The sequence below is a fragment of the Poromitra crassiceps genome (genome assembly GCF_964638095.1).
Source record: "Poromitra crassiceps genome assembly, chromosome: 13".
Taxonomy (NCBI): domain Eukaryota; kingdom Metazoa; phylum Chordata; class Actinopteri; order Beryciformes; family Melamphaidae; genus Poromitra; species Poromitra crassiceps.
The window spans coordinates 19,080,508-19,106,663 of record NC_139644.1 but is presented as its reverse complement, the minus strand read 5'-3'; the positions used below and the strand labels follow the sequence as shown (position 1 = coordinate 19,106,663).

The 26,156-nt window shown below is 44.4% G+C and overlaps 4 protein-coding genes across 6 annotated transcripts in view; 3 read left to right on the top strand and 1 right to left on the bottom strand.

The window, feature by feature from the left end:
- Positions 1-211: 211 nt before the first annotated feature.
- dnajb1a (DnaJ heat shock protein family (Hsp40) member B1a) lies at positions 212-5,626 on the top strand. 3 transcript variants are annotated; one of them, XR_014553285.1, is made up of 4 exons: positions 212-745; positions 1,367-1,953; positions 2,270-4,242; positions 4,552-5,626. XR_014553285.1 is itself a non-coding variant. In XM_083649595.1 (3 exons), exons 1-3 carry the CDS (start codon positions 535-537, stop codon positions 2,498-2,500), a joined length of 1,029 nt encoding a protein of 342 aa, XP_083505721.1. In that variant the 5' UTR covers positions 212-534; the 3' UTR covers positions 2,501-5,626. The 3 variants fall into 3 exon arrangements, 2 of the variants coding, with proteins under 2 accessions (XP_083505721.1, XP_083505722.1); XM_083649595.1 differs by having other exon boundaries at positions 2,270-5,626; XM_083649596.1 differs by having other exon boundaries at positions 294-333; positions 2,270-5,626.
- Positions 5,627-6,564: 938 nt separating this feature from the next.
- Positions 6,565-11,510, top strand: gipc1 (GIPC PDZ domain containing family, member 1). Its single transcript, XM_083649078.1, has 7 exons — positions 6,565-6,714; positions 7,173-7,727; positions 7,857-8,042; positions 8,214-8,394; positions 9,169-9,281; positions 9,390-9,471; positions 9,845-11,510. The coding sequence occupies exons 2-7, from the start codon at positions 7,428-7,430 to the stop codon at positions 9,994-9,996; spliced, it is 1,014 nt and encodes a 337-aa protein (XP_083505204.1). The 5' UTR covers positions 6,565-6,714; positions 7,173-7,427; the 3' UTR covers positions 9,997-11,510.
- Positions 11,511-12,554: 1,044 nt separating this feature from the next.
- On the top strand, positions 12,555-16,014 carry LOC310787505 (E3 ubiquitin-protein ligase TRIM39-like). Its single transcript, XM_083648940.1, has 6 exons — positions 12,555-13,226; positions 13,509-13,604; positions 14,285-14,515; positions 14,612-14,634; positions 14,736-14,854; positions 14,978-16,014. The coding sequence occupies exons 1-6, from the start codon at positions 12,690-12,692 to the stop codon at positions 15,538-15,540; spliced, it is 1,569 nt and encodes a 522-aa protein (XP_083505066.1). The 5' UTR covers positions 12,555-12,689; the 3' UTR covers positions 15,541-16,014.
- Positions 16,015-21,236: 5,222 nt separating this feature from the next.
- The window catches only part of kcnt2b (potassium sodium-activated channel subfamily T member 2b), a gene marked incomplete at both ends in the record, with an annotated part of 63,045 nt that continues 58,125 nt past the window's right edge, over positions 21,237-26,156 (bottom strand). The window contains 6 exons of the mRNA XM_083650160.1: positions 21,237-21,354; positions 21,471-21,555; positions 21,730-22,078; positions 25,314-25,442; positions 25,573-25,656; positions 25,757-25,858. Of these exons, the coding sequence (XP_083506286.1) occupies positions 21,237-21,354; positions 21,471-21,555; positions 21,730-22,078; positions 25,314-25,442; positions 25,573-25,656; positions 25,757-25,858 (867 nt within the window). The remainder of the gene's footprint in view (positions 21,355-21,470; positions 21,556-21,729; positions 22,079-25,313; positions 25,443-25,572; positions 25,657-25,756; positions 25,859-26,156) is intronic.

Sequence of the window (26,156 nt, the reverse complement as noted above, 5' to 3'; positions counted from 1 at the left end):
TATTTGGTTAAATCTAATAAGCCTCTCTCATAAATAATAGATAGTATCATAAGTAGTAGTTTGCCCAATGGGATTTAAGCGAACTCGGAAGTCAGCGGGAGTGAAACCTCTCGTGTCGTTTGGATCTTTTTTGATTACGCACATCAGCAACAGCAACAGCATCAGCCTCTTCCAGAAGTTTCCTCGCACGGTTTTAGGAGCTGTCTATAGCTACATCCATGTTGGTTGGCAGTGGCACCACTGGCACTGGCAGCTTGGTGGCAACATATCCTCCTAACAACCTCCTCTTTATCCAGAAGAACACGCTATAATTTAGGCTAAATACTGTGTTGTGTAAGTGACATTTACTCCGCTCGTCGTATCACCTCAGTTCGGGCAGTTGTGTGCAGAGTGTGAAGTAAGGGAGTGCTAACCTTGTTAGCTAGCCAGCTAATGTTAGCTGGACTGACAGCTGCAGCGAAGCCTTGAACAGCAGCTTGAAGTTGCCACGCTGATAATGATTTTGTGAAGTGGAGGGACTGACCGGTTACCGTAATGGGTAAAGATTATTACAAAGTGTTGGGAATAGCCAAAGGTGCCTCCGAAGACGAGATAAAGAAGGCGTACCGAAAACAGGCCCTGCGTTATCATCCCGACAAAAACAAGTCTGCTGGAGCCGAAGATAAATTCAAAGAGATTGCAGAGGCGTACGATGTACTCAGTGACGCCAAGAAAAAGGATATATACGACCGATATGGAGAAGAAGGTAACTGATCCAATCTCTCTGTACGATGTGCTGCTGCCCTGCAACTTGAGATGTCAGTGTTAACTCTAACCCTGCATGTTTACTTCTCAAATTCTGTCCATATGTACCAATAAACGAGATAAAATCAAATATTATCCATGTTGGCATGGCATCTTTAGTTCCAGTAACCAAAGATTGAAAGGTCTCGTGTAACAATGGCAGTAACATTAGGTGGAGAACTTGCTGGAAAGTTCTTTGCCTGCTGTGTAAAAACCTGTGTGGACTGATGACACTGGTTCTGGTTGAACCACTTCAAAACTAGGTATTTGCCTCACACAAGGGTTTAACTTATGTCACATTCACAATCCACCACAATCTGAAGGGCAGGGACAGAGGCATAGATATGACTTATTTTGGGGTTAAAAATAATAATATATAAGAGAAACTAACTTCTTAATATAATTGCTGTATGTAATGGACTTGTGCTATGCCATTTCTAGCAACATGTCATTCCCCAGTGCCTATAGCTATTATCTCAATGACATCGTCATTTACTTTGAGTTGGTCTGAGTACGTTCCAAATGATTTTTATTTGAAATGGTAAAGTAATCTGATCTCTGATGTGATTTTCTTGCTCATCAGGACTAAAGGGTCCCACCGGTGGCGGTGGAGGTGGAGGACACAATGGTCACAGCTACAACTACACCTTCCATGGAGACCCTCATGCAATGTTCGCTGAGTTCTTTGGTGGCCGTAGCCCGTTCGATCAGTTCTTCCCACGCAACGGGGATGACGATATGGACATTGACGACCCCTTTGCAGCCTTTGGCATGGGAGGGATGGGGGGCATGGGCGGGTTTCAGAGGTCTTTCAAATCCCACCATATGGGCCCCCATAGAGGACGAGAGAGAAAGAAGGACCCGCCAGTGGTGCATGAGCTGAAGGTGAGCCTGGAGGAGGTTTTCTCCGGCTGCACCAAGAAAATGAAGATTTCCCGCAAGCGGCTGAATCCGGACGGCTGCACGGTGCGCAGTGAGGATAAGATTCTGACCGTAGACATCAAGCGCGGCTGGAAGGAGGGCACGAAAATCACCTTCCCCAGGGAGGGAGACGAGACTCCCACCAACATTCCCGCAGACGTGGTGTTTGTGGTGAAAGACAAACCCCACCCAGTCTTCCGGAGAGAGGGCTCCGATATAATTTATCCTGCAAAAATATCTCTTCGAGATGTAAGTGAACAGATTCTCATTTCAGAGCATTTCACTCAGAAGCTGTTCAAGCTGTGTGCACTCATGTGTTGATGGAGATGAAAAATGACAAATTAATTGTCTGTCCCGGACTCCCTGCACAGTTTTGTTATTACATAAAAGACTGAGGACAGTTTGTGTGAACATGTTGGATGATTATCAAGACATCAGTGGTTTGTCTAATAATCTCTCTCACTCTTTTTCTGTCTCCCTCCCTCTGTCTCTCTCCCCTATCTCTCTCTCTCTCCCCTATCTCTCTCTCCCTCCCTCTGTCTCTCTCCCCTATCTCTCTCTCCAGGCATTGTGTGGATGCACAGTCAATGCCCCCACATTGGACGGCAGGACTCTCACTGTGAGCTCCAGAGACGTCGTCAAACCTGGCATGAAAAAGCGCATAACAGGAGAAGGGCTGCCCCTATCCAAGTGTCCTGAGAAGAGGGGTGACATGGTCTTGGACTTTGCAGTGAAATTCCCTGACAAGTTGGGCCAAAATACCCGTGATGCATTAAGTCAGATCCTTCCACCGTGATTCGGACGACTTAGGTTTGCTAAAACATCTGACAAATCCAAGATAGCCAGTCCACATTCCCAATGGCACTCTCCTATGTAGCATCACATTTTGGCCCAGGCTTCAACTTGGCTCAGGACAGATTTGTGTTAGTTGAGTTTAATTAATTTCACCATTTCAAGTAAATCTCTCCAAAAAGCTCACTTTATTGCTAAGCTTTGGGTCTATGAGAACTTCATCAGAGCATACGGTCTCATACACTGAAAGCTGAGCAATAAAGTGAGCTTTTTGCATAGATTTAAGTGTGCGGAATCCTTTCTTTTTATTGTGTACTCATTGATGCTTCCAGCACCTTAACAAAGATTGAGCCGGGCGGAGCGGTAGTTATCCTGCACTATTTCAAGTACCAAATCTATATTTTCACTCAGTTGAATGGAGTGTCACAAGACTGACCGGGGAACTGACCGAACAACTGACCTTCTTGGTATGCATTCAACTTGGTTTCCGTGACAGTGGTAGCAGCCCGGCTGGACCTCTTGGAGCCGTGGAGTGGGTGTCATGTGATTTGTAGTGGTTCAGCTCCAAGAAGGAGTTGTTCTAACCTTAGAAAATGACAATGATACCGCTTGAACATTTAATTTAGGAACTGAGGATTTGTGCCTCAAACTGTTTTGGAAGGGCTTCCAAGGCAACGGTTGCAGGCAGACAACTTATAAACAATACCTCAGGTGCAGTGACACATGCTGGAATGTAGCTATACATAAGGGCTTTTCACACTACATGCTCTTAGCCCGGGGGCTATCTAAGCCCTGGGCTAAGGGTAGGGCTATGATAGCCCCAGGCTAACTTAGCCCCTTTTCACACAAGCATTATTAACCCAGATTAACCTAAATCCAGGGCTATGCGATTCTCGTTGTTTCCTTGGCCCCGTCTCTGGCCCTGTTTCACACTGGCAACTTTTAGGCCTGTGTTTAGAGTCGGGCTTGTCCCTGAAAAGTCGGGGATATCCTGCTCCAGAGCAGGGCCAGCTAGCCGGGGCTGAAATCGGGGTTAGCCCACTTTGGAGTGGGCCAGGATTGTGCAAGTGTGAAAGCTTTCTTAACCCTGCGCTAACAGCTCTCTTAGCCCCAGGCTAAGAGACTGACTTAACCCCGGCTAAGTGTAGTGTGAAAAAACCCAATTTATTTCTAAACCCAATTAGTTTTTGGTTACCGGTATTACTATGCAGTTAGAATTACGTGAGGCTTAAATACTGGGCCGAAAACCTGACAGGTAGTATGCTGAGCATTTTCTCTCAGCTTCAGCCTGATGGAGAAAACATTGGAATTTTCAAGATTGCACATCTTGCGAAATAATTATGCTTTTAATGTTTCCAAATGTCTTGTTTATGTCGGATGCACAGCAGACAACCCGATTGCTTATGTCAATTTTTTGTGGGTTGACTTTTTGTGCCAAATAACCTTGTCCCTATGTAATTACAATATGCGTGTGTGTCTGCGGTATGTGAGTGCATGTGTGTGTGTGTGTGACTGACAAACTAGCAACATCTTACGTTATTGACTTAAGTGGTTCCCCTTCGTTTACTTAAAGGAACACTGCCCATTTCCAACAAGCTTGGTATCATTACAATGTCTGTAGTATGAACAATTACCTTCTCTCCATGTTGCCTGCACCGAGAGCTCCCATTCATCTGCCGGGAGAAACTCCGCCCCCGTCAGCTGCTATGGCTCGTTAAGGCTCTCGATGTGGACACACAAAAATGAGTAAGTACAATCTGTAGTACGATTAACAGCCATGTGAGCCAGCGCAGCATCAAGATCTACTGCTCTGCTGTGAATCAATGATGTCACTGGTTCACAGAAGAGCAGCAGATCCTGAAGCAGCGCCCCAGAGACAGACAGCATTCAAAAACTGACATTTTTCACACTACATGTATATCCCCGATTACAGATAGAGATTAAGTTGAAAAGCGGAAATGTGTTCCTTTAAGGATGCACACCCCTGTGTATTTAATTCCCACTCTGTGAAATTTGAATTTGTAATTACAATGTCTGCTTTGTCTGTTTATTTAGCGGTGTTGAGGACCAGTAGGAGGTGCTCTTCCACTCTGGTCTGATGAATAATCTGGTCTGATGAATAATCTCCCCAATGCCCAGGGCAGAGACAGGGACTCTGTCCTGTGAGTGAGCACCGTCCTTCGGATGAGACGTTAAACCGATGTCCTGACTCTCTGTGGTCATCGGCACTCCTTGCAAGAGTAGGGTGCCCTGGCTAAATTCCCAAAGCAGGCCTTCCTTCCATCATGGCCACCTAATCATCCCTCGTTACTTAATTGGCACATTCAGTCCTCAACTCTCCACCGTCATAGCTGATGTGTGGTGAGCGTTCTGGCGCTTTGAGTGTCTAAAAAGCCGTTATATAAATCAAAACAATTATTATTAATCTAAAACCAGTGCATTTTTAACCAGATTAGTTATTAGACTGTTGTATCAGTCTAGTACTAGGCTAAATATTACCTAGTCCCTTTCAAACTTTGAAATTAACTATTTCTTTTCTCACTTGTACCCCCCCCCCCCCCTTTTTTTTTTGCAAATGATTATACTGGATATTTTTATTTGGTTATTCTGTCCTTACTTTACCATACCTTAGCTTCATTTGGTTGGACATGGATAGTTTCGCAGCTCAGTAGTAATCCCAGGCAAACCGTTGAATCCAGTGTTATATTCAGTCATACCTTTAACAGTAAAGTTGCCACTTAGTGAATCACTTTCTTTATTTTTGCTATCAGAATTATTTCGGAAGTATTTTTCAAGTAGTTTGAATACAGATTTTGTCCTGGCGTGACTGTTGGAGGGGGGGGGGGGGTGCTTCTCACAATCAGTACTTGGCTTCATCATTCCACTCCTACTGGAGTCTAAACACAAGCATGTGGTTTAACATGAATTTACAGATATATATCTGTAATGTTTTACTTTTTTGTTTAAAAAAATTATATTTGCTTTATGTTTTGCAAATGTTTTCCTTTTTATGGAAAAAAAGTGTATGCATTTTTGTTTTACCTGTTGGTTATGTTATTTTACCTATGTTGCAACAGCATTTCCACACTATATTAAATAGATTGGCAAATAAATATCTAATAAACTATGATCCGTCACTGTGCAATTTATTCCGAATTGGGAAGGTTGGGGCCCTTTCTTCCTAAAGAAACCCAAAGCAGCATGCATTGCATTCATGTTAACTTTCCGTTGCACACAGAGGGTCTTTGCAACACTATGGCCTTGTGGCCTGGAGGAAAACATTAGCCTTTAACTTCAGTACAGTACAGGGCTTGTTAACTCCTTTTAGGTAGCAGCGGAGTTTTGTGAGGGGAGAACATATTGTACATGTTTACAGTGTCAAGAATATTTAGTTTCTTTCAGATTATGGAATCTACAGTATATGTACATTACAGTATATATATATTCAGTCTCCTTTTGGATTAAACTGCCATTGCTGGCATTAGGAGGAAAATCTGTCAGCGCAGGCTCACATGTCCTCACAATTTTTTCCGTTTTTGAAATTGTGCTGTATTGTATTTTCTGGTATGGTCAACGTAGCAAATCCTGCTGATTTAGATTATACTTTCAGAAAAAGGTCCCATTCAGCTTGTACCATTTGTATGATGTAGTGCACTAGTGTAGTAGTGTTGGGTCTGCTTGTGTTGTCCGCTAGATGGAAGTAGCGCATCTTTTCAACATCAAGCGAGGGCTTGTGTTGCCTTCAAGTGTTGTAGGAAATATGTGGGATTATTCTGTGATACCGCCAGACGCCAATGTTGCAAAGATGTGACGTTCAGAAGATTCGTCGGCTATAGCACAAATTCGTTTTGTGCCACTAGATTTAAAATGTATATAACAGCAGACATTAAACTCGACGACTCCAATTAAACATTTCTGTGTCAAACAGAAGCACTTCATACTGGGGAGGAGGACTTTACGAAGAAAACCTGAATGCAGCAGCAGTGTTCCACCCCTGCTGGCAGCAAGCAGCTAAATGCAGCACACACACTGATCATCCTCCTTCTCCAGTCCACATCTTTGCCAATTTCCACTTTCAAAAGCGTAGCAGCAAGATTAGCGACATATTCCACTTTCTTCCTACACGTAACGTTAACGTTATTTTTGACTGTCAGCAGCAAGTAACACTAGTTCTACCAGTTAGCTTAGCCTGCTAACGTCACTTGCTAAAAACTCCTGGTAAGAATGACTGGCCTGCTATCCTAGCGTTAGTTAAGCTAACTAACCATAGCCAACGTTATTCAGTAACGTTGGCGTTACTTAAAAATTAGCAACGCTGTCAAAACAAATGTAATGTGTGTAACGTTACTGTAACAGTCACTGATATAACGTTAGCTTCATATTTAAGTCTATGCTAAGTTGCCGGCTAGCTAGGCTCTGAGTTGCAAGTTAACGTTAGCTGTTACTGATGGTTTGTTGGGAATGTTCCTTACAGATAACATTAGCTCCTCTCTATCTGACCGGATATTTTCTATAAGCTAACGTTAGCTATGATTTATCTTGTGTTTGTAACGTTACTTGTAGGAGTTAGCTAGCAGGTGTCTGAAAGCGTAACGTTATGCTGCGAATATTTTAGCGCTTGCTATAACGTCTAATGTAACGTTAGATGATGGACATGGTCTTTCTCTTCGTTTCAGTGTGCTTCAGACGAGCCATTCCAAGCTGCTGGACATCAGATCCAGCTATGTAAGCTGCCCTCATACTTGGATTTGTAAATCCAAATAATTGTGCCTTGAAGAACTGTTATTGCTGTGCTGTAAACATATGATAGCCGTGCCTGACTTGGCAGCCTACTGGTGACAAGGTGTATGTTGGCCTGGGCCATATAGCTCCCCAACGCAGCAGTGGACCTCCTCCCACTCCATTCCCTGTAGTCTGCCAGCAGGACTACTATGCCTCTGGGTCTGGGAAGAAGAAAGAAGGCATCCCCGTTAGTTGAGAACGAGGAAGCGGAGCCTATCCGCGCAGGTCTCAATGTCTCCGGTATGGATGGTCTCGATGGAGGTGTCATTGGGTTAGGAGAAGGGGCCGCATCCGAAGGTCTGCCGCCACCACCCAGCAACCTGCGACCTCGCCTCATCTTCCACACCCAGCTCGCCCACGGCAGCCCCACGGGGCGCATCGAGGGCTTCAGCAATGTGCGGGAGCTCTATGCCAAGATCGGGGAGGCTTTCGGGATCCCACCAGCTGAGGTAAATTATACTCTTGTAGTAGTAAAATGTATTGTTTTTGATATGAGGATGTGTAGACTAGACTCAGGTTATCATTGGAAAAAGCAAAAGAAAACTTCTTGCTTGTTGTCTTTCTGTGTCTCTCTCCAGGTTATGTTCTGCACACTGAACACTCACAAGGTGGACATGGACAAACTGTTGGGAGGTCAGATCGGGCTAGAGGACTTTATTTTCGCCCATATTAAAGGCCAGCGGAAGGAAATAGACGTGTATAAAGGGGAGGACGCGCTAGGCTTGACTATCACCGATAACGGAGCTGGCTATGCTTTCATCAAGGTAAGCAATGTTGAAACTGTGAAGAAAATGTTTTTGTGTTTGTTTTGGTGAAACACACACGACCTAGGACTGAATGAAAGAGGAGGACACAGAAGCTTATGTATGTGCTGTGTAATTGGGGAGTAAGTGATGAGCTGAATTATTTACTGGATTGAGCTCTATTGTTTTCAGAGAATCCGAGAGGGCAGCATCATCCATCAGATCCAGGTCATCAATGTGGGAGATATGATCGAGTCCATTAACGGCCATGGCCTGATTGGCTGTCGACACTATGAGGTGGCCAAGATGCTGAAGGAGCTGCCCAAGGGGAAGGACTTCACCATCAAACTGGTGGAGCCACTCAAGGCCTTCGGTGGGTGGGAGAAGGAACCGTGGAGTCATTGTCATAGATATGGACTTATTTGGTATATGTAAAAAATAAAACGGTTGTCATTAAATGACTTCATAAAAATGCAGCATCATATTTGATGTGGTTTCTCCTATAAGTCTTTCCAGCCAGAGACCCCAAGGTGGTGTGGCATTAATATCTTTTACAAACACACTCCTTGCTAGCAGAGCTTCGCAAAGGTAGTGAGCACACTCACCAAATAAGAGTAAAAATTCAGGTGCACGGCACAAAAGTAACAATAAAAAGCAAGGGATGCCAGCACTCAATGAATGTCCTTTCAAGGTTTTTAATCCGTCATCAAGACCTGCACAACGGACGTTTAAGCCCACAGGCCTTCTTCAGCGTTGACAATGAATGACGAATGATGAATGACGACATTCATTGAGTGCTGGCATCCCTTGCTTTTTATTAATATCTTTTACACCACCAAATTTTGTGTTCTTAATGTGGTTCCCAGGGTCATAGTCGATAATGTAATTGTGTTGCTCTCATGATAAAATGCTAGACATATTTCTTAAAATGAATAGATACAAGCAACACTTAATACAAATACAATACGAAATTGAGCAAAATGAGAATGGACATGTTTGTAAGGAGGGCATTACCCCAGCTGGAGGATGGAAGGGGGGATTCTGAGGTGTGGAGTATACTGTATATGAAACTGTTGAAGGGATATCTTGAATGTTTTTAACCGTGCTGTGTGTTTGTGTGTGTGTATGTCTGTGTGTGTGTGTGTAGACATGATCAGCCAGCGGTCTGGAGGGTCCAGGTCAGGATCAGGGGCTCAGCTCGGGACGGGCAGGGGCACCCTGCGCCTGCGCTCTAAGGGCCCCGCTACTGTGGAGGAACTGGTGAGTGTGTTCATGACTTATTCTGACTTAATCAACATTCTCTGCACTACTGCAACCTATATTTGAATTGTATCCCCTGACTGTTTTTATTGGCTTCTTCTCCTCCAGCCCTCTGCGTTTGAGGAGAAGGCCATTGAGAAGGTGGACGATCTCCTCGAGAGCTACATGGGCATCAGAGACAACGAGCTGGGTAAGTGTGTGTGTGTGTGTGTTTGAAGATTTGCTTAAAGAAGTTGCCCTCATAAGTGTCTTGATCAGTTTGTGTCACTTTGCTGCGATTGTTTTCATTATCGATTAATCTGTTGATTATTTTGACCAATCGATTAGTTGTTTGGTCTATATGTCACAAAATTGTGAAAAACATCGATCACTTCTCCCCCAAAGCCCAAGATAACATCCTCAAACATCTTCTTTTGTCCTGACCAACAGTCCACAATCCAAAGATAATGAAATGATTAATCATGATAAATAGTTGGTGATACATTTTCTGTCGGTTGATTAATCGACTAATCGTGTCAGCTCTAGTTCGCTCAATGTTTTCCGTCTCTCTCTCCCATGCTCAGCGGCTACCATGGTGGAGCTGGGGAAGGACAAAAAGAACCCAGACGAGTTTGCTGAGGCTTTAGACGAGACCCTGGGAGACTTTGCCTTTCCAGATGAGTTTGTTTTTGACGTGTGGGGCGCCATCGGCGACGCTAAGGTCGGCCGCTTTTAACCACGGAGACCAAGGGAGCAGAACAACCTGTGTGAGACACCCACAACAAAACGGCACTACTAGGAATCACCACACGGCCACCATGACTTTGTTTTTATTCCAGTCTACTCTATTTTGAATGTAGAGTGTACTGGGGAGACTCTTGCTAGAGAAAGAGGATACAGTCCGATCATGAGAGACAGTTCAATACAAAGGCTGAGGCAATTATGTTCTGGCGGCTTTTTCCAGAAACGAAGAGGGCGCTAATGAGCATTCCTCTTGACCACACCACACAAACCTGCATGTCAGTAGTCCAGTTGTCGGCCTTGGAACAAATAAGAGCACAAAGTCTCTACTGTGGGAGAAATGAAGGACTGTGGCTAACAAAGTAAATATTTGATACTTAGTAAAAAAAAAAAAAAAAAATGTGATTTTTCCACATTGCACTGTGTTGCACTGCGCTGTCAAAACAAACAAACTAAACTACACTGTACCTCGCCTGGGGAGCGACCGCAGTTGTTGCCGTCTTGAGGTACAGTGTTGTTGTGAACCACTCTGTGTTACAGTTATGGACCATGAGTCTTACAAGCATGTGCTGTTGTGTTTTTAATGAGTTCTGTTGGTTTTATGTCCATTTTGATACGTGAAGAACAATTGTGGTTACAGAAGGATCATAGTAAGTTGTAGATCACTGTCTAAAAGAGTAATGGTGTTTGTTCACCCCTCCATGCTGCAATGACGCTAAACTGTACAGACAGCAGCACAGTCCAGTCTCATACCAATCGTCTGCCAGTGTTAAGAAAATCAGTGTTAATTTACCTTATTATGAGGATATTGCATTGTTTTATGAGGAGCAGAATGGTGCCCCGATTTGTGGACTGACTTTTTTTCTTTTTTTTAAGCTAGTGTTTTTGCAATGTTTTATATGAAGTGACGTGATGTCTATTTTGAAACCACAGAGGGGTTATGTAATGGATGAGGAATTTAATCATGTGTTGAAACTTAAGCATTACAGAGAGAGCAGTATTAAAGACAAGATGGTCATGAGATGCAACCGAGTAGTTATGCTAAAAAAAAAGCTAATGGATCAGTTAAGAGAACAAAATGCTAATTTTATGCAATTGATACATTTAAATGTATGCATTGAAGAATCTTGTGCATGGTGCTGAAAAATTAAGTATGCTAGTATTGTTGGAGCTGAATGATACCAAACTACTTCCACCTTGTGTCAAAGTGATTTGTTTTGTTCATAGAGGGGCAATGTTTGAATTGAATTTCTGAGACCCCCCCCAACAACTACTGCACAACATAGCTGAACAAAATGTCATAACCTTTGCCGCTACCTTTTCAGTATCCTGAGTCAAAATATATCCAAACATATGAAGCTATTTTGTAGTATACGCATTGTTTGTCACTCTTCAATGTTGATGAATATCTAGATGGTTTATGTAATGAGACTGATGCTAGAACACTGTAACACTGAGAACACATTATTTTGATGGCTTTCTATTACACTGTTGTCAATGTCCAATTATAACGCAATAATAACAACATCGACATAGCACTTTTCTCTCTGTCTATTCTTTGTTAAATGCTCCCTGATATCATTGTGGGAGTACATGCATGTATACATACCTAGATACCATGCTGGAAAAAATAAGTTGGTTGGGTCTGTTTTTAGTTAGTTTAGGTCAGATGATGTGTTTTTCCCTCGGGCTAGCTCAGTTTGCTGCCTCCTGCTCATGAAAACAAGAGAAACCTAAGCCGTGACCTCCTTTTCCACTATTCACAGAACACATCCCCAGAGTGTGTGTGTTTGTGTTCATTCTCACGCCGTCCTCCTGAAATATGCATGACGTTTAACTACACAGTTAAATCACTTCTAGTGTCAGCAGGGCATCGGAGGCAATGTAACCTGATATAAAGGTGGTTCACTTGATATAACTTGTAGAGTGGAGGGGGGGGGAGGGTGACCTCTAGGGATCATATTTAAATTGAGGAAGGTGCCAAACTTGAGACATTCATCCTGATTCATAATTAAACTTGATTGACCGTTGCAGTATGTGTAGATGGTACAGATACATACTGGATGTTTGAATGGATTTTGAGTCCTCTTTACATTACTTTTCTATTACTTTTTTTTTTATTATAACATTACAAACACAACATTCACATTGACACATTGGCTATCATCATTCCCCTTGCCCATAATCACCATCTCCAGTACACACTTATCCGTATACAACAGAACATACATACAATCTCATATACAGTACAAATATGCGCATGCATACAAACACGCAATGTTTACATTACTATACATTTGGACATCATCAGGCTTCTGCCAACATACCTACGAGTCTGCTGACTGAAACCAGACTGAAATTTGCCATTGTCAGTTCTCATGGGCATCCAACATCACATTCTAGATCTAGATAGAGCTGGTAGCAGAGGGCTGGTGACTTTATTTGGTGTCCTTTATTTAGTGGAGGTGAACTAAACCTGTTCTTCAACTCTCTGTTGATCTATAGCCCTGGTGCCTCATGTTCTGTGGGCAGATTGCACTGTGCACTCAAACAGCAGTCCAGTCTGTCTTTCACAGTGAGGAGCAACACTGAGAGAGGTCTTCTTCGTACAGACTGCAGGATCTGCAGTTCCCCTCCAAAGAGCGACCACACCTATAAAAGAAGCACCCCTGCCAACAGGAACCAGCCATGGCGTTGCGTCCGCGTGCTTCCTCCCAGCCCGGGAAACCTTCCTTCCTCCAGAGTCCCAAGGTAGCCTCCCTCCTTCGCCCACGGGCCGCTTCCTCGCGCTCGGGCTCCATGCTGGAAGAGGAGCTCTCCTGTCCGGTCTGCTGCGAGATCTTCAAGGAGCCTGTGGTGCTGAAGTGCAGCCACAGCTTCTGCCGGGCCTGTCTGCAGCAGTTCTGGAACAAGAAGAAGGCCCGGCGCGAGTGTCCCGTCTGCAGGAGGAAGTGCTCGCTGACGGAGCCCACGGTCAGCCTGGCCCTGAAGAACGTGGCCGACACCTTCCAGAGGGAGCAGGCGCGCCAGGCGGCCACAGGCGCCTCCGGGGCGGGGCCGGGGGACCAGACGGGCATGGCGGAGGTCAAGTGCCTCACACACGGGGAGGTTCTCAAGCTCTTCTGCCAGGATGACTCGGAGGTCCTCTGCTGTGTGTGTCACACCTCCAAGAGGCACCAGGGCCACAGAGTGTGCCCCTTGGAAGAGGAAGCTCAGGACCTCAAGGTAATGCACTCATGTTTGTTATGGTTTTATGAATTGATCTCATGGTTTATTATTGTGCAGGGTTTTTTGTTGTTAATTAACACTGGATGCATTCAGCATTGTAATACACCAAATCAGCAATCAGTGATCACTCAGTAGGAGCCAGGAAACCAGAACCACTTCCCATCTCCCACCTTGCTGTGCTGCATATGGCTTCTCTTAAGCTCAGTGTCAAAATGATCAGAAAATTCAACACTAAAATATTCTCTCTCTCTCACCCTCCATGCCCTATTCCTCCCCCAGGGAGAGCTGAAGAACGAGCTGATTCCTCTGAAGAAGAGCTTGCGTCGCCTGTATGAAGCCAAGCAGGAGTGTGATGACACAACGGTGCACATCAAGGTATCAATAAACACAGAGGCACCTGGAAACACTGCCGACGGGACTGAAACGCAGCCACACACTGTTAGCACGTAAACACGCCAAGGATCGTGTTTGTTTGGAAAGCCACCCAATTTGTTTTGAGGATACATTTTCTTAGAATGTGTGATAAGGAATTTTGACAGAGCAATCAGGGCTGAATACAAAGAACACAAGGACACAAAGTGTCATCAAATACATCTCCATAATAAATTTTGACACATTTAGAAAATGTTTTTTAGAAAATGGTTGGATTGTTTGTTAAGCTTTTATTAAACATACCTTTAGTAATGCTATAATATATTTGAGAAGGATACTAGAGAAATGGTAAAACTATAAAATACATATAAAATCACATAGGAATATTGTAGTGATACAGTAGCAGATACCATAGGTTCAACAATTTAACTATAAACTCACTACTGAGTACCACATCACACATTCCTATAGGGATATTATGGTGACTTTTAGTTATGGAATTCAGGTAAAGATATATCCCTTGTTGATTTCCCCTATTGATCACAAAAGAGGAAATGTAGATAAGGAGAAGCAGATGAGTTCGAGAAGGATTTTGAAGCTTTGAAACAATTGAGATGTGGATTGTGCAACAGGGGCTGCAACTAAACCATAATAATCCCTAGTCTTATTTCAATGTGTGTTAGACCCAGAGCCAGGCTACGGAGAGGCACATCAGAGAGCAGATTGAACAGCTCCGTCAGTTCCTCCAGAAGGAGGAGACGGACAGACTGGCCACCCTGCAGGAGGAGGATGAAGAGAAGAAACAGCTGGTGAAGAAGAAGTCAGATAGCATCACCAGAGACATCCTCACCCTCTCTCACGCCGTCATTGCCATTGAGAATGAGATTGCGTCCAGTAATGCTTTATTTCTTCAAGTGAGTACATTTTATATCTTTCTCCTCTTTGATGTCATCTGACCATACAAACAGTGGACAGACAGATGTGTGTAAAACTCTCTCTTTGCATTTCAGAACTATAACAATACCAAAAAGAGGTAAGAACAGTCAATGCCTGTTAGATACCAGATTCAGCCTACTAGTTAATTATCATTAGTAGTATTTTAGTTGACCCTTGTCTGGGATATTGCACCCACAGAGCTCAGATCAACCAGAAGGATCCAGAAAAGGTGTCAGGTGTGCTTATAAATGTGTCCAAGCATGTGAGTTCCCTCAAGTACCAGGTCTGGGAGAAGATGCTGGAGCTGGTTCAGTACAGTAAGCACTCACTCTACACTCTTTGTAACTGGATGGTATAAAATAGTTTTTTTTGTTTTTGTTTGATCAATTCAACGCACTTGTTTTCACTGCAATTGTTACTCTGTCACTGTCCGTCTTCAGCACCAGTCACCCTGGACCCCAACACGGCCTACTCCTGGTTGACCCTATCCAATGACCTGACCAGCGTGGCCAACAGCGGTTCTGTCCGGCAGCTCCCGGACAACCCAGAGCGCTTTGGCCACTTTGTGTTTGTGTTGGGCTCAGAGGGCTTCGCCTCGGGCCGCCACGCCTGGGAGGTGGAGGTGGGCGACAAGGTGGACTGGATGCTCGGGGTGGTGAAGGAGTCCATCAACAGGAAACAGGGCCGCATCTCAGGCTGTCCAGAGGGCGGCTTCTGGATGATTTCGCACTGCGAGGGCGAGTATTCGGCCATGACGCGGCCCAGCACCCCTCTGCAGCCGCAGGGAGAGCTGACCAGAGTCCGGGTGCAGCTGGACTACGACTCTGGAGAGGTGACCTTCTCCAACCCGGTCAGCATGATGCCCATCTACACCTTCCACGACTTTTTCACTGAGAGGATGTTCCCCTTCTTCTGCCCCGGAGCCAACATCAATGGGAATAACCCCTGCCCCCTTAAGATCTACCCTGCCAAAGTGGCTGTATGGAACAGTGCCACCTGGTGATGTGGAAGCACCTTAAAGTCACCAGTTAAAGGATACATTTGGCGATACTGGGCCTATAGGTAAAAAATAGAGCCAGTATTCTCTGTGGGTCCAAGTTCTAGAGATATTTAAAAGACACAACTTATATACTATAGGTCCAAAATTGTCAAAAAACATGACAAAAACTGATTTTTTTAATGACTGTTGACAGTATTTATGGAGTGATAAAGAGAAATATCCAAAACTCCCTCTGTAAAAACGTTTGGCTCTAATATGTCAACAAAATGAAACAAGAACTTTGAACCTGGTTTTATCCAATGTTCAGATTCCTGTTATGGAAATGTATGCAAATTCATATTTATGCCTCGTTTGCACAATTAAGGATACGATTTCAGAAAACTTCAGAAAACATTAAGAAAAATAATTGTCTTAATGTAAGTAATCAACTGGGGAAGTGTCATGGTGATATCTATTAATTAAACATTTTACCCTATTCACCTGTAGTGTCTTTTTTGGTATGATCACATTTAGGTGATTTTCAAAACTTTACCCTCGTAGGATTCCTGAAGACTTTTTTTTCTCTCATTTAGAACATTTTGAGGACACAAAATCCATTGAGTTTGGGTTTGTTGCAACTAGAGAGAGGTTGACCCACACACATTATTAATGGACTACAGGGATTCCATCACTGATCACTCTCAGCAGCGCCTCCATGCTCTCTGGAGCATCAATCGCCCCCTAGTGGTCACAGAGACACATTTATACAGGCTCACACACTACAGAGACTGAATCCTTCACTCCTACTTTGTCACAAGGTCAGTCACTTTGCAAATTGCTCTCTTTCCCTTGTGTTTCTCTGTGGCTTGTATGGATTCTACTGTAATTGCCCCCCCCCCTTTTTTTTTCTTGTTGCTATTTTCAGAAGCCATGCAATGATTGCATGTGTATTCAAACATGTGATGTGACGTGATGTCCTATATGTAATATAGCATGATGTAAACAATGTGCTTTTCAATTAATATTCTGATTCAGAATCAGATTTCTGATTCAGAATCGGACTCTGGTTCCGACCTCCACACTGTTTCACTGCATCCTTTACGGACCTGGCTGTGAGGTCAGTGGAAACCGGCTGAGTCATTCCCCACCCATGTAGGTGCGCAGTGCAGCAGCCAGGGTGCAGGACGACAGACAGGACCTCATCCTTCCTGAGCTCCTCTGAAGCACACAGGGTCAGCGTGTTGAAACCTGCCTCCATGGTTACAGCACAGAGGGAGGAAAAGATGGGTGGGTGTTATTAAAAAAGAGGTCTGATAGAACAACGGAGGTGATATGGTCCAGCAGCTGATGAGGCTTTTGGGTGTGCTTTGGCAACAGCACATTCGTGGTGTGTGAATTAGCGGGTCACGGTGTTAGTGGCCTGTCAAACCCTCCTGATCCGGTAGGAGATGGCAGGGAGGTTGCCATACAAATCTTTGACGGTGTGCATGGAACCCAGAGATGCAGGAGGAACTCCTAATGATGACCAGAGAGGCTGGGGTGACGATGAAATTTGTTTAGCAAGAGAAGCAAATCTTGCATGCTGAATAATTTCAGGTGAACATTGGGATGTCGCCACCAAATGTTACTCTTGTTGTTGTTGTTTTTAGCAGTGTACGAAAGTGACTCGCTGGACTCCAACTCCCATGATCCACCACATCTCACATTTTCAGTTTCCCCCGATTCACTTCTCCATGCACACCTGCCAGCAAGAGACCCATTAGGCATCAACTCAGTTTGCCCTCGGTCTGCTGAGTTGCTGGGTTGGTGTTTTCCTTGCCTGGTTGATTGTTCCATCAAGATGTATTATTTAATCACGTTGGGGGTTTTGTTAGTTATTGTTGTTCCTTGCTTCAATGATTTAATGAGAATTTTGATTTGATTGAGATTTATTTGATTACCTTTTGTTTAGTTAAATTGCTGTTTATTTAAACCTTTGTCATTGTTTGCTTCTCGCCATTCAATCGTCCGTTCCATCATCTGTATATCAACTATGAAGGGAAGGAATAAACAGCCTTGAAACATCTACCTGTGGTCCTCGTCCTTTGATCGGACAGTGTGCCAGTTGCCAAGGCTTGTAGTGTAACCAGCAGTCCCTCAGGACACAGTGTTCCTGTCCTGAAGTTAGTTGAGTCATGTTCATGGGGCCCATGATGACGTTGGTGCTGCTGAACACAGCCTGCGTGAGTGGTGCACTCTGCATGGTGCTGTGGGCCAGGACCCCCGTGTTGTTAAGCAGCAGGTTCAGACCGCCCTGCCCCACCAGAGAGCACACCTGCTGGGCACACTTTTTATTATGCTACCAAGGTCAGTGGGATCTGACAGAGAGAGTGGAGCACCAGCAATCAGACAATGGTGGACAGTCAGATAAACATCAGAACACTGGGCTCTTACAGTCTAGTCTGGCCTGGGTACAGGACAGAAGGGCTATTGAAAGGTTTAATGGGACGGAACAGAGAAGCTTTTACCCAGATGATGGTGATGACCTCTTTGCTAGTGTTTTTTTTTGCGAGGTCTGTAACACACAATTGTTTCATGACATCAAAAGTACAGTCATGCAGATCAGTGCAGCACAGAGGAGCTTCAGCCTCTCACCTTGACTTTGGGTCCATCTGGACGTGGGCAATTTACACATCTCAATTTGGGCCATATGGAAGTTGTAGTCACATGGTTGCAACTGCATGTAGCATTCATGTTAACTGAATTGAAATAAGGACACGGTCATGAGAGTAAATACAATGAAGGGTCAACATGCTGGGCAGTTTAGGTTTGGCCTTGTGGAGCGCTAACAGCAAAAGCGTAATTAAGAAGCAGCACATAGTCACATCCTAGAGAACGCATGATCTATATGGGCTGCTGACGTTACCATGAAGACTGTGTGTACACACACACACACGCACACACAGTATTGTGAATGTGTGTGTGGGGGCGGGCGGGGGGGCATTCATTCGTATTCCTCTAGCAATTGACTGACCAATTACCAGCAGTGTGCATATTGTGGTTGTGGAGATGTTTACACGGTGAGAGGGCAGGTTCAGACTTGGAGCTGGACAGCAGGGCAGCGACCGACCAGTTGTGACCAACCAGGACACATAGCCCACCGGCTTCCTACCAGCAGACACAGCCAATTGTGTGTCTGACCAAGCCGGAACCGGGGATTGAACCCGGGTCTCTGCAGTGGTGAGTGCGAGTGAAGAGTGCTTTCCCTCTCCACTACCCAGACCCCCACTGGTTTCTATTTTTGCTGAAACAAACATGCATACAGCAAATGTAGATGTGGAAAGAGTCATTAACCCATTGATACCTGATGCAGCATTTGTGTGTGTATCCCTTTAAGACCGCGAACCGCGTTAACGCGGTTCGCGGTCTTAAAGGGATACGCACACAATTGAGGGATATACACACAAATGCTGCATCAGGTATCAATGGGTTAAGTCAACTGGATACATTGTGTGTTCACCCCACACTCAAACATGAACACATGTAGCCACTTTCTGTGCTGCTTTTTCATAATTGTGATTATACAGTGTGTGAGTCATACAGTAGATCTGCTATGTGAGTTGGACAAAGCAGATAAAAGCCACACTGTGTCAAGACAATCAAGTGATTAGTTGTGAAATGCAAAATAGCGTGACTGCGATGGTGCCGCTGCTGGTTTAATATTCCACTCTGCCGAGATAATTATGAATCTAGTGCAGGGACACTCAGCTTTGCCCGGGGCCACTTTTGCAAAATGACAGGAGGCCAGGGGCCAGTTATTAAACAAACATTAATATACATTTTTCTGCAGTGGATTGTAGGTTTAGGAAATGTCAGAGTTTAGTCTGACAATTTTGAGCACACAGGATAGTTAATTGGCCTCCAGTCATGATAGTTCGTTAGTTAGGTTAAATCAGAAGTACATATAAGTGCCTGGGCGGCGAGCAGGCGGCGATATCTGACAATTTAGCAGGAGCTCAAACTTTATTTAACGTTAGTTTTCATTGTGAATTAGAAAATGGTCTGGGGCCACTCTACACCCTATCGCAGGCCACATCTGGATCTCGGGCCGCAAGTTGAGTATCACTGATCTAGTGATTGAATCAACCAAAGAGATTCTGCTGATAACTGTGCACAAATCGACACCGAACAACAATCAAACAATTACAGGCTATCATTTTTTACTTTATGTATATATTTTCATCTGTGGAAATGGTACCGAGGCTACAGCAGTGGTGCTGGCACGAATGGCAGTTAGCATTCCCACCCATATGTTCCAACACATTGCTGCACCATTTCTATGCAAAACGGTGCATTCAGGTTTCCAGATAAAAGATTCACAGAGGCTTGCAAGTCCTTGGCCCACACATGCACCAATCAATTTTAACAAGTCATTTACTCTTAAAATAAACATTACCGTAGTTTTCTTAAAACAAATTAAATATTGGGCCAATGAAGGGAGATAATTCCACTGTTCCTGAATGCAGATACACTAGTTCCAGTAATTTTCTAGGAAAAAAAGGGTCAATATGTTGAAACATGGGAGAATTATATATATATATATATATACACATATATATATATATATATATATATATATACACGGTATATAATATATATATATACGTAATATAACGTAATTCTGTAAACAATTCACAAAAATTAAACAAAAAAAATGTTTTTCAAGACTGATTACTAGACTAAATGACTTGTTGAGGTATGCATCTTTTGCAGTGTGCTTGTATCTCTAAAATGCATGTCAGCAAAAGCAAGTTGGTGTGTGTGTGTGTGGGGGGGGGGGGGGGGCATACACAGAGAGACACATGCAAACAATAAATCAAGGATAGGCTTGTTCAGAGTATTCATATAATTGAAGACAGGACAAACTTGAATGTACACCCTGGCTGGAGACAACAATGTGACTGAATGCCCGGGGGGCTGACAATGCCTGCTGGCTGTCTAACTTCACCCATGGGTGAGAGTGGTGCTCTTTGGATTGCTCCGCTGCTGGTGAGTGTAAAATGAGAGACGTGTGTGTGCGCGCATGTGTGTGTGTGTGTGTGTTTTGAGGGTGTGAGCAACAGGTAAAAAGTTGAAAAAAGGCTTCATGAGACGAAAACAATAAAATAAAGGGTGTACCGAAGTGTCTGTTTCAAATACATCAAGTAACATTAAGTGTGACGAGACACACCTACAACATAGAGAGAGACATGAAAATGCATCGGTCACCTTCCGTCTGGCAACATGTTCCTTTGGCTGTCCAGATAAGGTTGGCAGTGTCTTGCTCTTGATCCATAAGCACACGTAATAACATCCATTCACTCAGTTACACACATACGTACACACACAGTAAACACTGCACATACGTGATGCAGTACATAACATGCACATACACAGATATAAATACATAGTCATTAAATGCACTTCTGTGTCCCCAGCTCTCTGCTTTGAAAAGAAGAAGAAGGTGCATAAATTAAAAACATTCCCATCGTTATAGAAACGGTCCATGCAGGCCTGGCTCCTCTGAGTTCACCCAGACCGAATGTCGAGAAAATGAAACGAGCACATACAGTATCCCTGCCAAATTCTCTCTCTCTCTCGCCCCCTTGACTTGACCCCCCCCTCCCTCCCTCCCCCGCGCGCGAGAGTGTTGTGTTTCCTCTCCCCTCTCCGGCACTGTTGATGTTTTTGTCTTGCTCCTCTCACAGATGGGTGCTGTCCTGCGTGTCGAACCTGTGGCTCTCCGAGCGCCCGGCACTGCACTTCCTGCTGCTCCCCTGATTGGGCACCAGAGACAGGGGGTCCGGTCGGATCAGGTACCTGCGGGCGGGGGGCGGAGCGGAGCACAGCAGCCTCAGAGACAGAGTAACAAACAACTTTTCGTCTCACGCTGTGTTCATTTACAGTGACACCGGCTTCATGCAGGGCCTACTCACACGACGTCGTGCAGCTCCAGCCGGGTGTCGGGAGAGGGGTTGATGAGGATGTAAGACAGTCGGTTTCCTTGGTCCGTCATCCCGTCTGCCACAGGAAGGAGAAGTGTGAAGAGCAGGAAATAAAACAGGTACAGGATATAGGCTGAGCTACATCCGCAATAAAAGGCTCAAATAATTCACGAGACAGGAAGGCAGATGAGCTAAAAATGGACGGATAGTAAACAACAGATTTGTAGTGACATACTTTCAGCCGACTTACTGAAGCCAGAGGGAGACAGGCCCAGGTGTTTCATGCGAGTCCGCACCAGCGCGTTGAGCTCCTGCCTCTCGGAGCGCCTGAACAGGGTCAGCCTCTGCTGGCTGATCCGCTCGGCGGCGCTGCCCGGACCCCCCTTGGCGCCGCTGAGGCCCCGGCCCCCCTTCCTGCTCAGCCGCCGCGCCCACTGCATGCTCTTCCTCCTGAGGAGCGGGTGGTCCGACGAGTGGGAGGAGCAGGAGGAGAGCGGCTCCGACGAGGTGGAGTTACGGTGGGGGCCGGTCCGGGACAGCAGGGGCTCTCTGGGTTCTCTGGTGTCCTCGTAATCTTCCACTGTGATCGATACCTGGGACTGAGACACACACGCACGCACACACACACACACACACACACACACACACACACACACACACACACACACACACACACACACACACACACACACACACCAAATGTTAATTTCCTCGTTATGTGCAGTGTAATCCACCTGTTACCACAGAGACTTCATTAAATCAATGCTTCACTGCTTGCTTTCCAAAATGAAGAGAAATCAATTTTCTTATCAGGGTGGAAATGACTGCTGTGGTTCCAGCAGGTGTGTGTGGATAACAGGGATGTTATTTCCTGAAGTACGATGCCACTAAATTGATACCTGATCTGACACAACACAACACAACACAACACAACACAACACAACACAACAAAACAAAACACAACACAACACAACACAACACAACACAACACAACACAACACAACAAAACAAAACAAAACAAAACACAACACAACACAACACAACAACACATAATGAATAGCCCAAGCTGCTCACGTATCATTTGTGATCCCCACATAGCTCAATCCCACTGCATGAAAATTGTATAATAGATCTCTGTCTGGCTATGCATTTATATTTTTTGGTTTATTATTTATATGAAGGTCATGTCTATAATGCATTATGAGCACATTGATAAGACATTACATGTATAATGCATTTATAAGGCTTTGTAAAACTCATAAATGTTTATATCATTATCATATCATAAATCATATCATGCATGGCAACTTATAACAAGGTTTATAATATAAAGTATTGCCAAAGTGACAACAGTGTTTGAAAGAATAATCTTTTTTGTTTTACACTTTACTTGGAGCCAGCAAATACTGATCATAATCTGTGTTATAGTATCATACAATTGCTAATAACCTTATAGTGCTGTCACTTTACTTAAAGCTCATGAAGTTGTGCTATAGCATATTATTAGTGTTTATTATAATACATTATGTCCACCACTTATAATACATTATGAACCTTGTTATATATAAGTTTCCATGCATGACTATAAACATTTATGAGTTTTATAAAACCTTATAAATGCATTATAATGTCTTATGAATGTGGTTAGCTGTCTCCTACATCCAGTCCTAAACCTGACACATATCTGATCAGGGGCCATACAACCGCAGTCTGAACAGTCAGGTTAGAATACATGCAGGACAGCAACTCAAAGCAATGCAGAGAGAGCAAGGCAAACTTAATGAGTATCTGGGGAGACGCCTCTACTCAAGCAAAACTAGAGATGAAATATTGTGATCAACCACCGTTCAAAGCAATTGGAAGATAAATGTCTGTGGCAGCATAATAGTCTGCTTTACAATGAACTTGACTCGTCTTTTGGGCGGTAAACACATTACAGCTGCCAGTCCTGCCAGCTGCAGGTCATTTCAGCATCGAAGTCTGTTCTAACTTAAATCAGATATGGATCGCTTTCAACCAGACAAAGAAATTGACCCCAGTAAAAACTAAAACAAATGTGAACTGAGCACCAAGCTGTGCAGTGTGAGTGCAGCCTCTGTGACAGGCCTGGCTCCAGAGCTCTGCAGTGTGAGTGCAGCCTCTGTGACAGGCCTGGCTCCAGAGCTCTGCAGTGTGAGTGCAGCCTCTGTGACAGGCCCGGCTCCAGAGCTCTGCAGTGTGAGTGCAGCCTCTGTGACAGGCCTGGCTCCAGAGCTCTGCAGTGTGAGTGCAGCCTCTGTGACAGGCCTGGCTCCAGAGCTCTGCAGTGTGAGTGCAGCCTCTGTGACAGGCCCGGCTCCAGAGCTCTGCAGTGTGAGTGCAGCCTCTGTGACAGGCCCGGCTCCAGGATGAAGTGACTGGGTGAGGAGGGGGCAGTTAAAATTGTGTGTGAGGGGGCAAGGAAGTTATCAGCACTGTGTGCCAAGTTTTTCTAGTCATAATAAATCTGTAATAAACATTGTGTTTTGGTTAGCCGTCGAGTGTATAAGGGTTTAGAACATTATGATGGCCTGAATTCACACACACACACACACACACACACACACACACACACACACACACACACACACACACACAGACACACACACACACACACACACACACACACACACACACACACACACACACACACACAGACAGTGAGGCAAATTTAATGAGTATCTGGGGAGACACGTCTATTCAAGCAAAGCTAGAGATTCAATATATTGTGATCAAGCGACGTTCAAAACAATTGGAAGATAAATGTATGTGGCCGCATAATATGGCTGCTTTACAATGAACAATGGAGCTATCTTTTGGGCGATAAACCCATTAGAGCTACCAGACATGTTTCCCTTTCACTTTCAATCAGACAAAAAAGAATAGAAAAAAAATGAATGGACCCCAGTAACAGTGTGAGTGTGAGCCTCTGTGATATTTCACTCGCTGTATTCCAAGAAAGCAGCTTTCAATTACCTAAATCTGTAACTGCAAAAATCTAAAAACGCACCCTGCAGTTTGCCATTAATTTTCGTTTTTCTGGACAAAGCCATAGCTATCTTGTTCCCCGCAGCTGTGAGATTGTGTTGCTGTGTCCAATGAGCAAAAAATACCTAATTTGAGTCATGTATGGCCGGTAGCAACAGTTTGGTAGAAAATTGAAAGTGATCATTTTTCAAAATATGACAGAGAAGAGAGGGGCACAGAGGGAAGGACTGGGACATCTGTTGGGCTGTACATGCTAATCAGATTCACTGCTTTCTCCCTTGTAGGAGCTTGTTGGCAGCGCTTTCATTACAAAGAGAGATTTTGATTTCTTGCTGATTAGGGATTTGGCGTGTAGCCTATTGCTTTTCCATGTCCAAATATTCCAAAAGTTATTGAGCTTTAATATCCGGAACTTGTGCACTGCGTAGTGTACTGTGTGTGTTATACGATGGCCATGGCACCAACCAGTGCCATTTGATTAAATACCGTAGGCGTAGATCGACTGAGCTCAAGTTGTTATTTGACTCATCTGTGCTACCAAACACATCATGATTCAAGAGGACTTGTATCGTTTGTTTGATTGTCATTTTGTGTTTTTTTGTAGCTGCGCTGGAAATATCCTGACATGATGACACATCATCATCATTTGGCCAGTCCACGGAAACAAGAAAAATACACACACAAAAACAAAAGCACATCACAGTAGCTGTTTGTGTTTTTAACAGTGAGGCTTGATCATCAAAGTGTGGATTTTTCCTCTAAGTGCGTTGCCCAACAGGGATTTGAACCTGTTAACCTGCCACAGCTAGAACACCTGTACAAGCTAACCTCAGAGACTGGGAGCTTGTGGGCCTCAGTGCGGTAGATGCCTATGGGGATGTCTCCGGTGGAAGAGCACAGCTTCTGGTAGAGTCTGCCGTAGGTGCGGATCCACAGGTCGTCCTCTGTGATTTTCATCTAGGAGAGCAAAAAACACGCAACTCAAAAATCGCCCTCAGAACCCACCTCAGAATCCACACTTTTCTTTTGTCGTCAATAGATTGACGTGCGTTACCGTTTCAGGGTCTGGCTGCGAGCTGGTACTTACAGCACAGAGGAAGCCTGAGCCAGGCATGGAGTCCAGACCCAGCAGCAGTCTGGTGATGGAGATCATGTAGTCTTTCACAAATGACTGGCGAGGGGAACACAGCAAGGCGTCAGCCAGAATAACATGATAAAATGACTGAACGAATGAATGAATGAGTGGACTGTGTGTTTGAGTGTTAGCCTACCTGGTAGAGGAGAGTGTCCAGCATGCTGACACTGAACACCTTCCCTGCAGCAAACGGCAGGCGGAACATGAAGACCAGGTTGGAGCCTTTCTCCCTCTCCTTCTGAGGGTCACGTGCACACACACACACACACACACACGCAGTCACGCACGCACGCACGCGCACACACACACACACACACACACACACACACACACACACACACACACACACACACACACAAACACACACTTTCCTGATTACACTGCTCTCACACAGGCTAATCATAATCATTCAATCAAAGGAGAAGAAGTGATGTGACATAAGCTTCTGAAAAGCGGGCAGGGTGTCCTCATTACCTATAATAAGTCAATTTTTTATTTTCTTCTTACAATCAGTCATTCGTTTTCTCTACTCGTTT

Bases quoted from the DNA above. Each gene is read 5' to 3' on its own strand.
- gipc1 (XM_083649078.1), top strand. From the start codon at position 7,428: ATGCCTCTGGGTCTGGGAAGAAGAAAGAAGGCATCCCCGTTAGTTGAG. The intron at 9,282-9,389 runs GTGAGTGTGTTC...CTTCTCCTCCAG, and splicing joins CCGCTACTGTGGAGGAACTG to CCCTCTGCGTTTGAGGAGAA. The intron at 9,472-9,844 runs GTAAGTGTGTGT...TCCCATGCTCAG, and splicing joins CATCAGAGACAACGAGCTGG to CGGCTACCATGGTGGAGCTG.
- dnajb1a (XM_083649595.1), top strand. From the start codon at position 535: ATGGGTAAAGATTATTACAAAGTGTTGGGAATAGCCAAAGGTGCCTCC. The intron at 746-1,366 runs GTAACTGATCCA...CTTGCTCATCAG, and splicing joins CGACCGATATGGAGAAGAAG to GACTAAAGGGTCCCACCGGT. The intron at 1,954-2,269 runs GTAAGTGAACAG...CTCTCTCTCCAG, and splicing joins CAAAAATATCTCTTCGAGAT to GCATTGTGTGGATGCACAGT.
- LOC310787505 (XM_083648940.1), top strand. From the start codon at position 12,690: ATGGCGTTGCGTCCGCGTGCTTCCTCCCAGCCCGGGAAACCTTCCTTC. The intron at 13,605-14,284 runs GTATCAATAAAC...AATGTGTGTTAG, and splicing joins ACACAACGGTGCACATCAAG to ACCCAGAGCCAGGCTACGGA. The intron at 14,855-14,977 runs GTAAGCACTCAC...GTCCGTCTTCAG, and splicing joins GCTGGAGCTGGTTCAGTACA to CACCAGTCACCCTGGACCCC.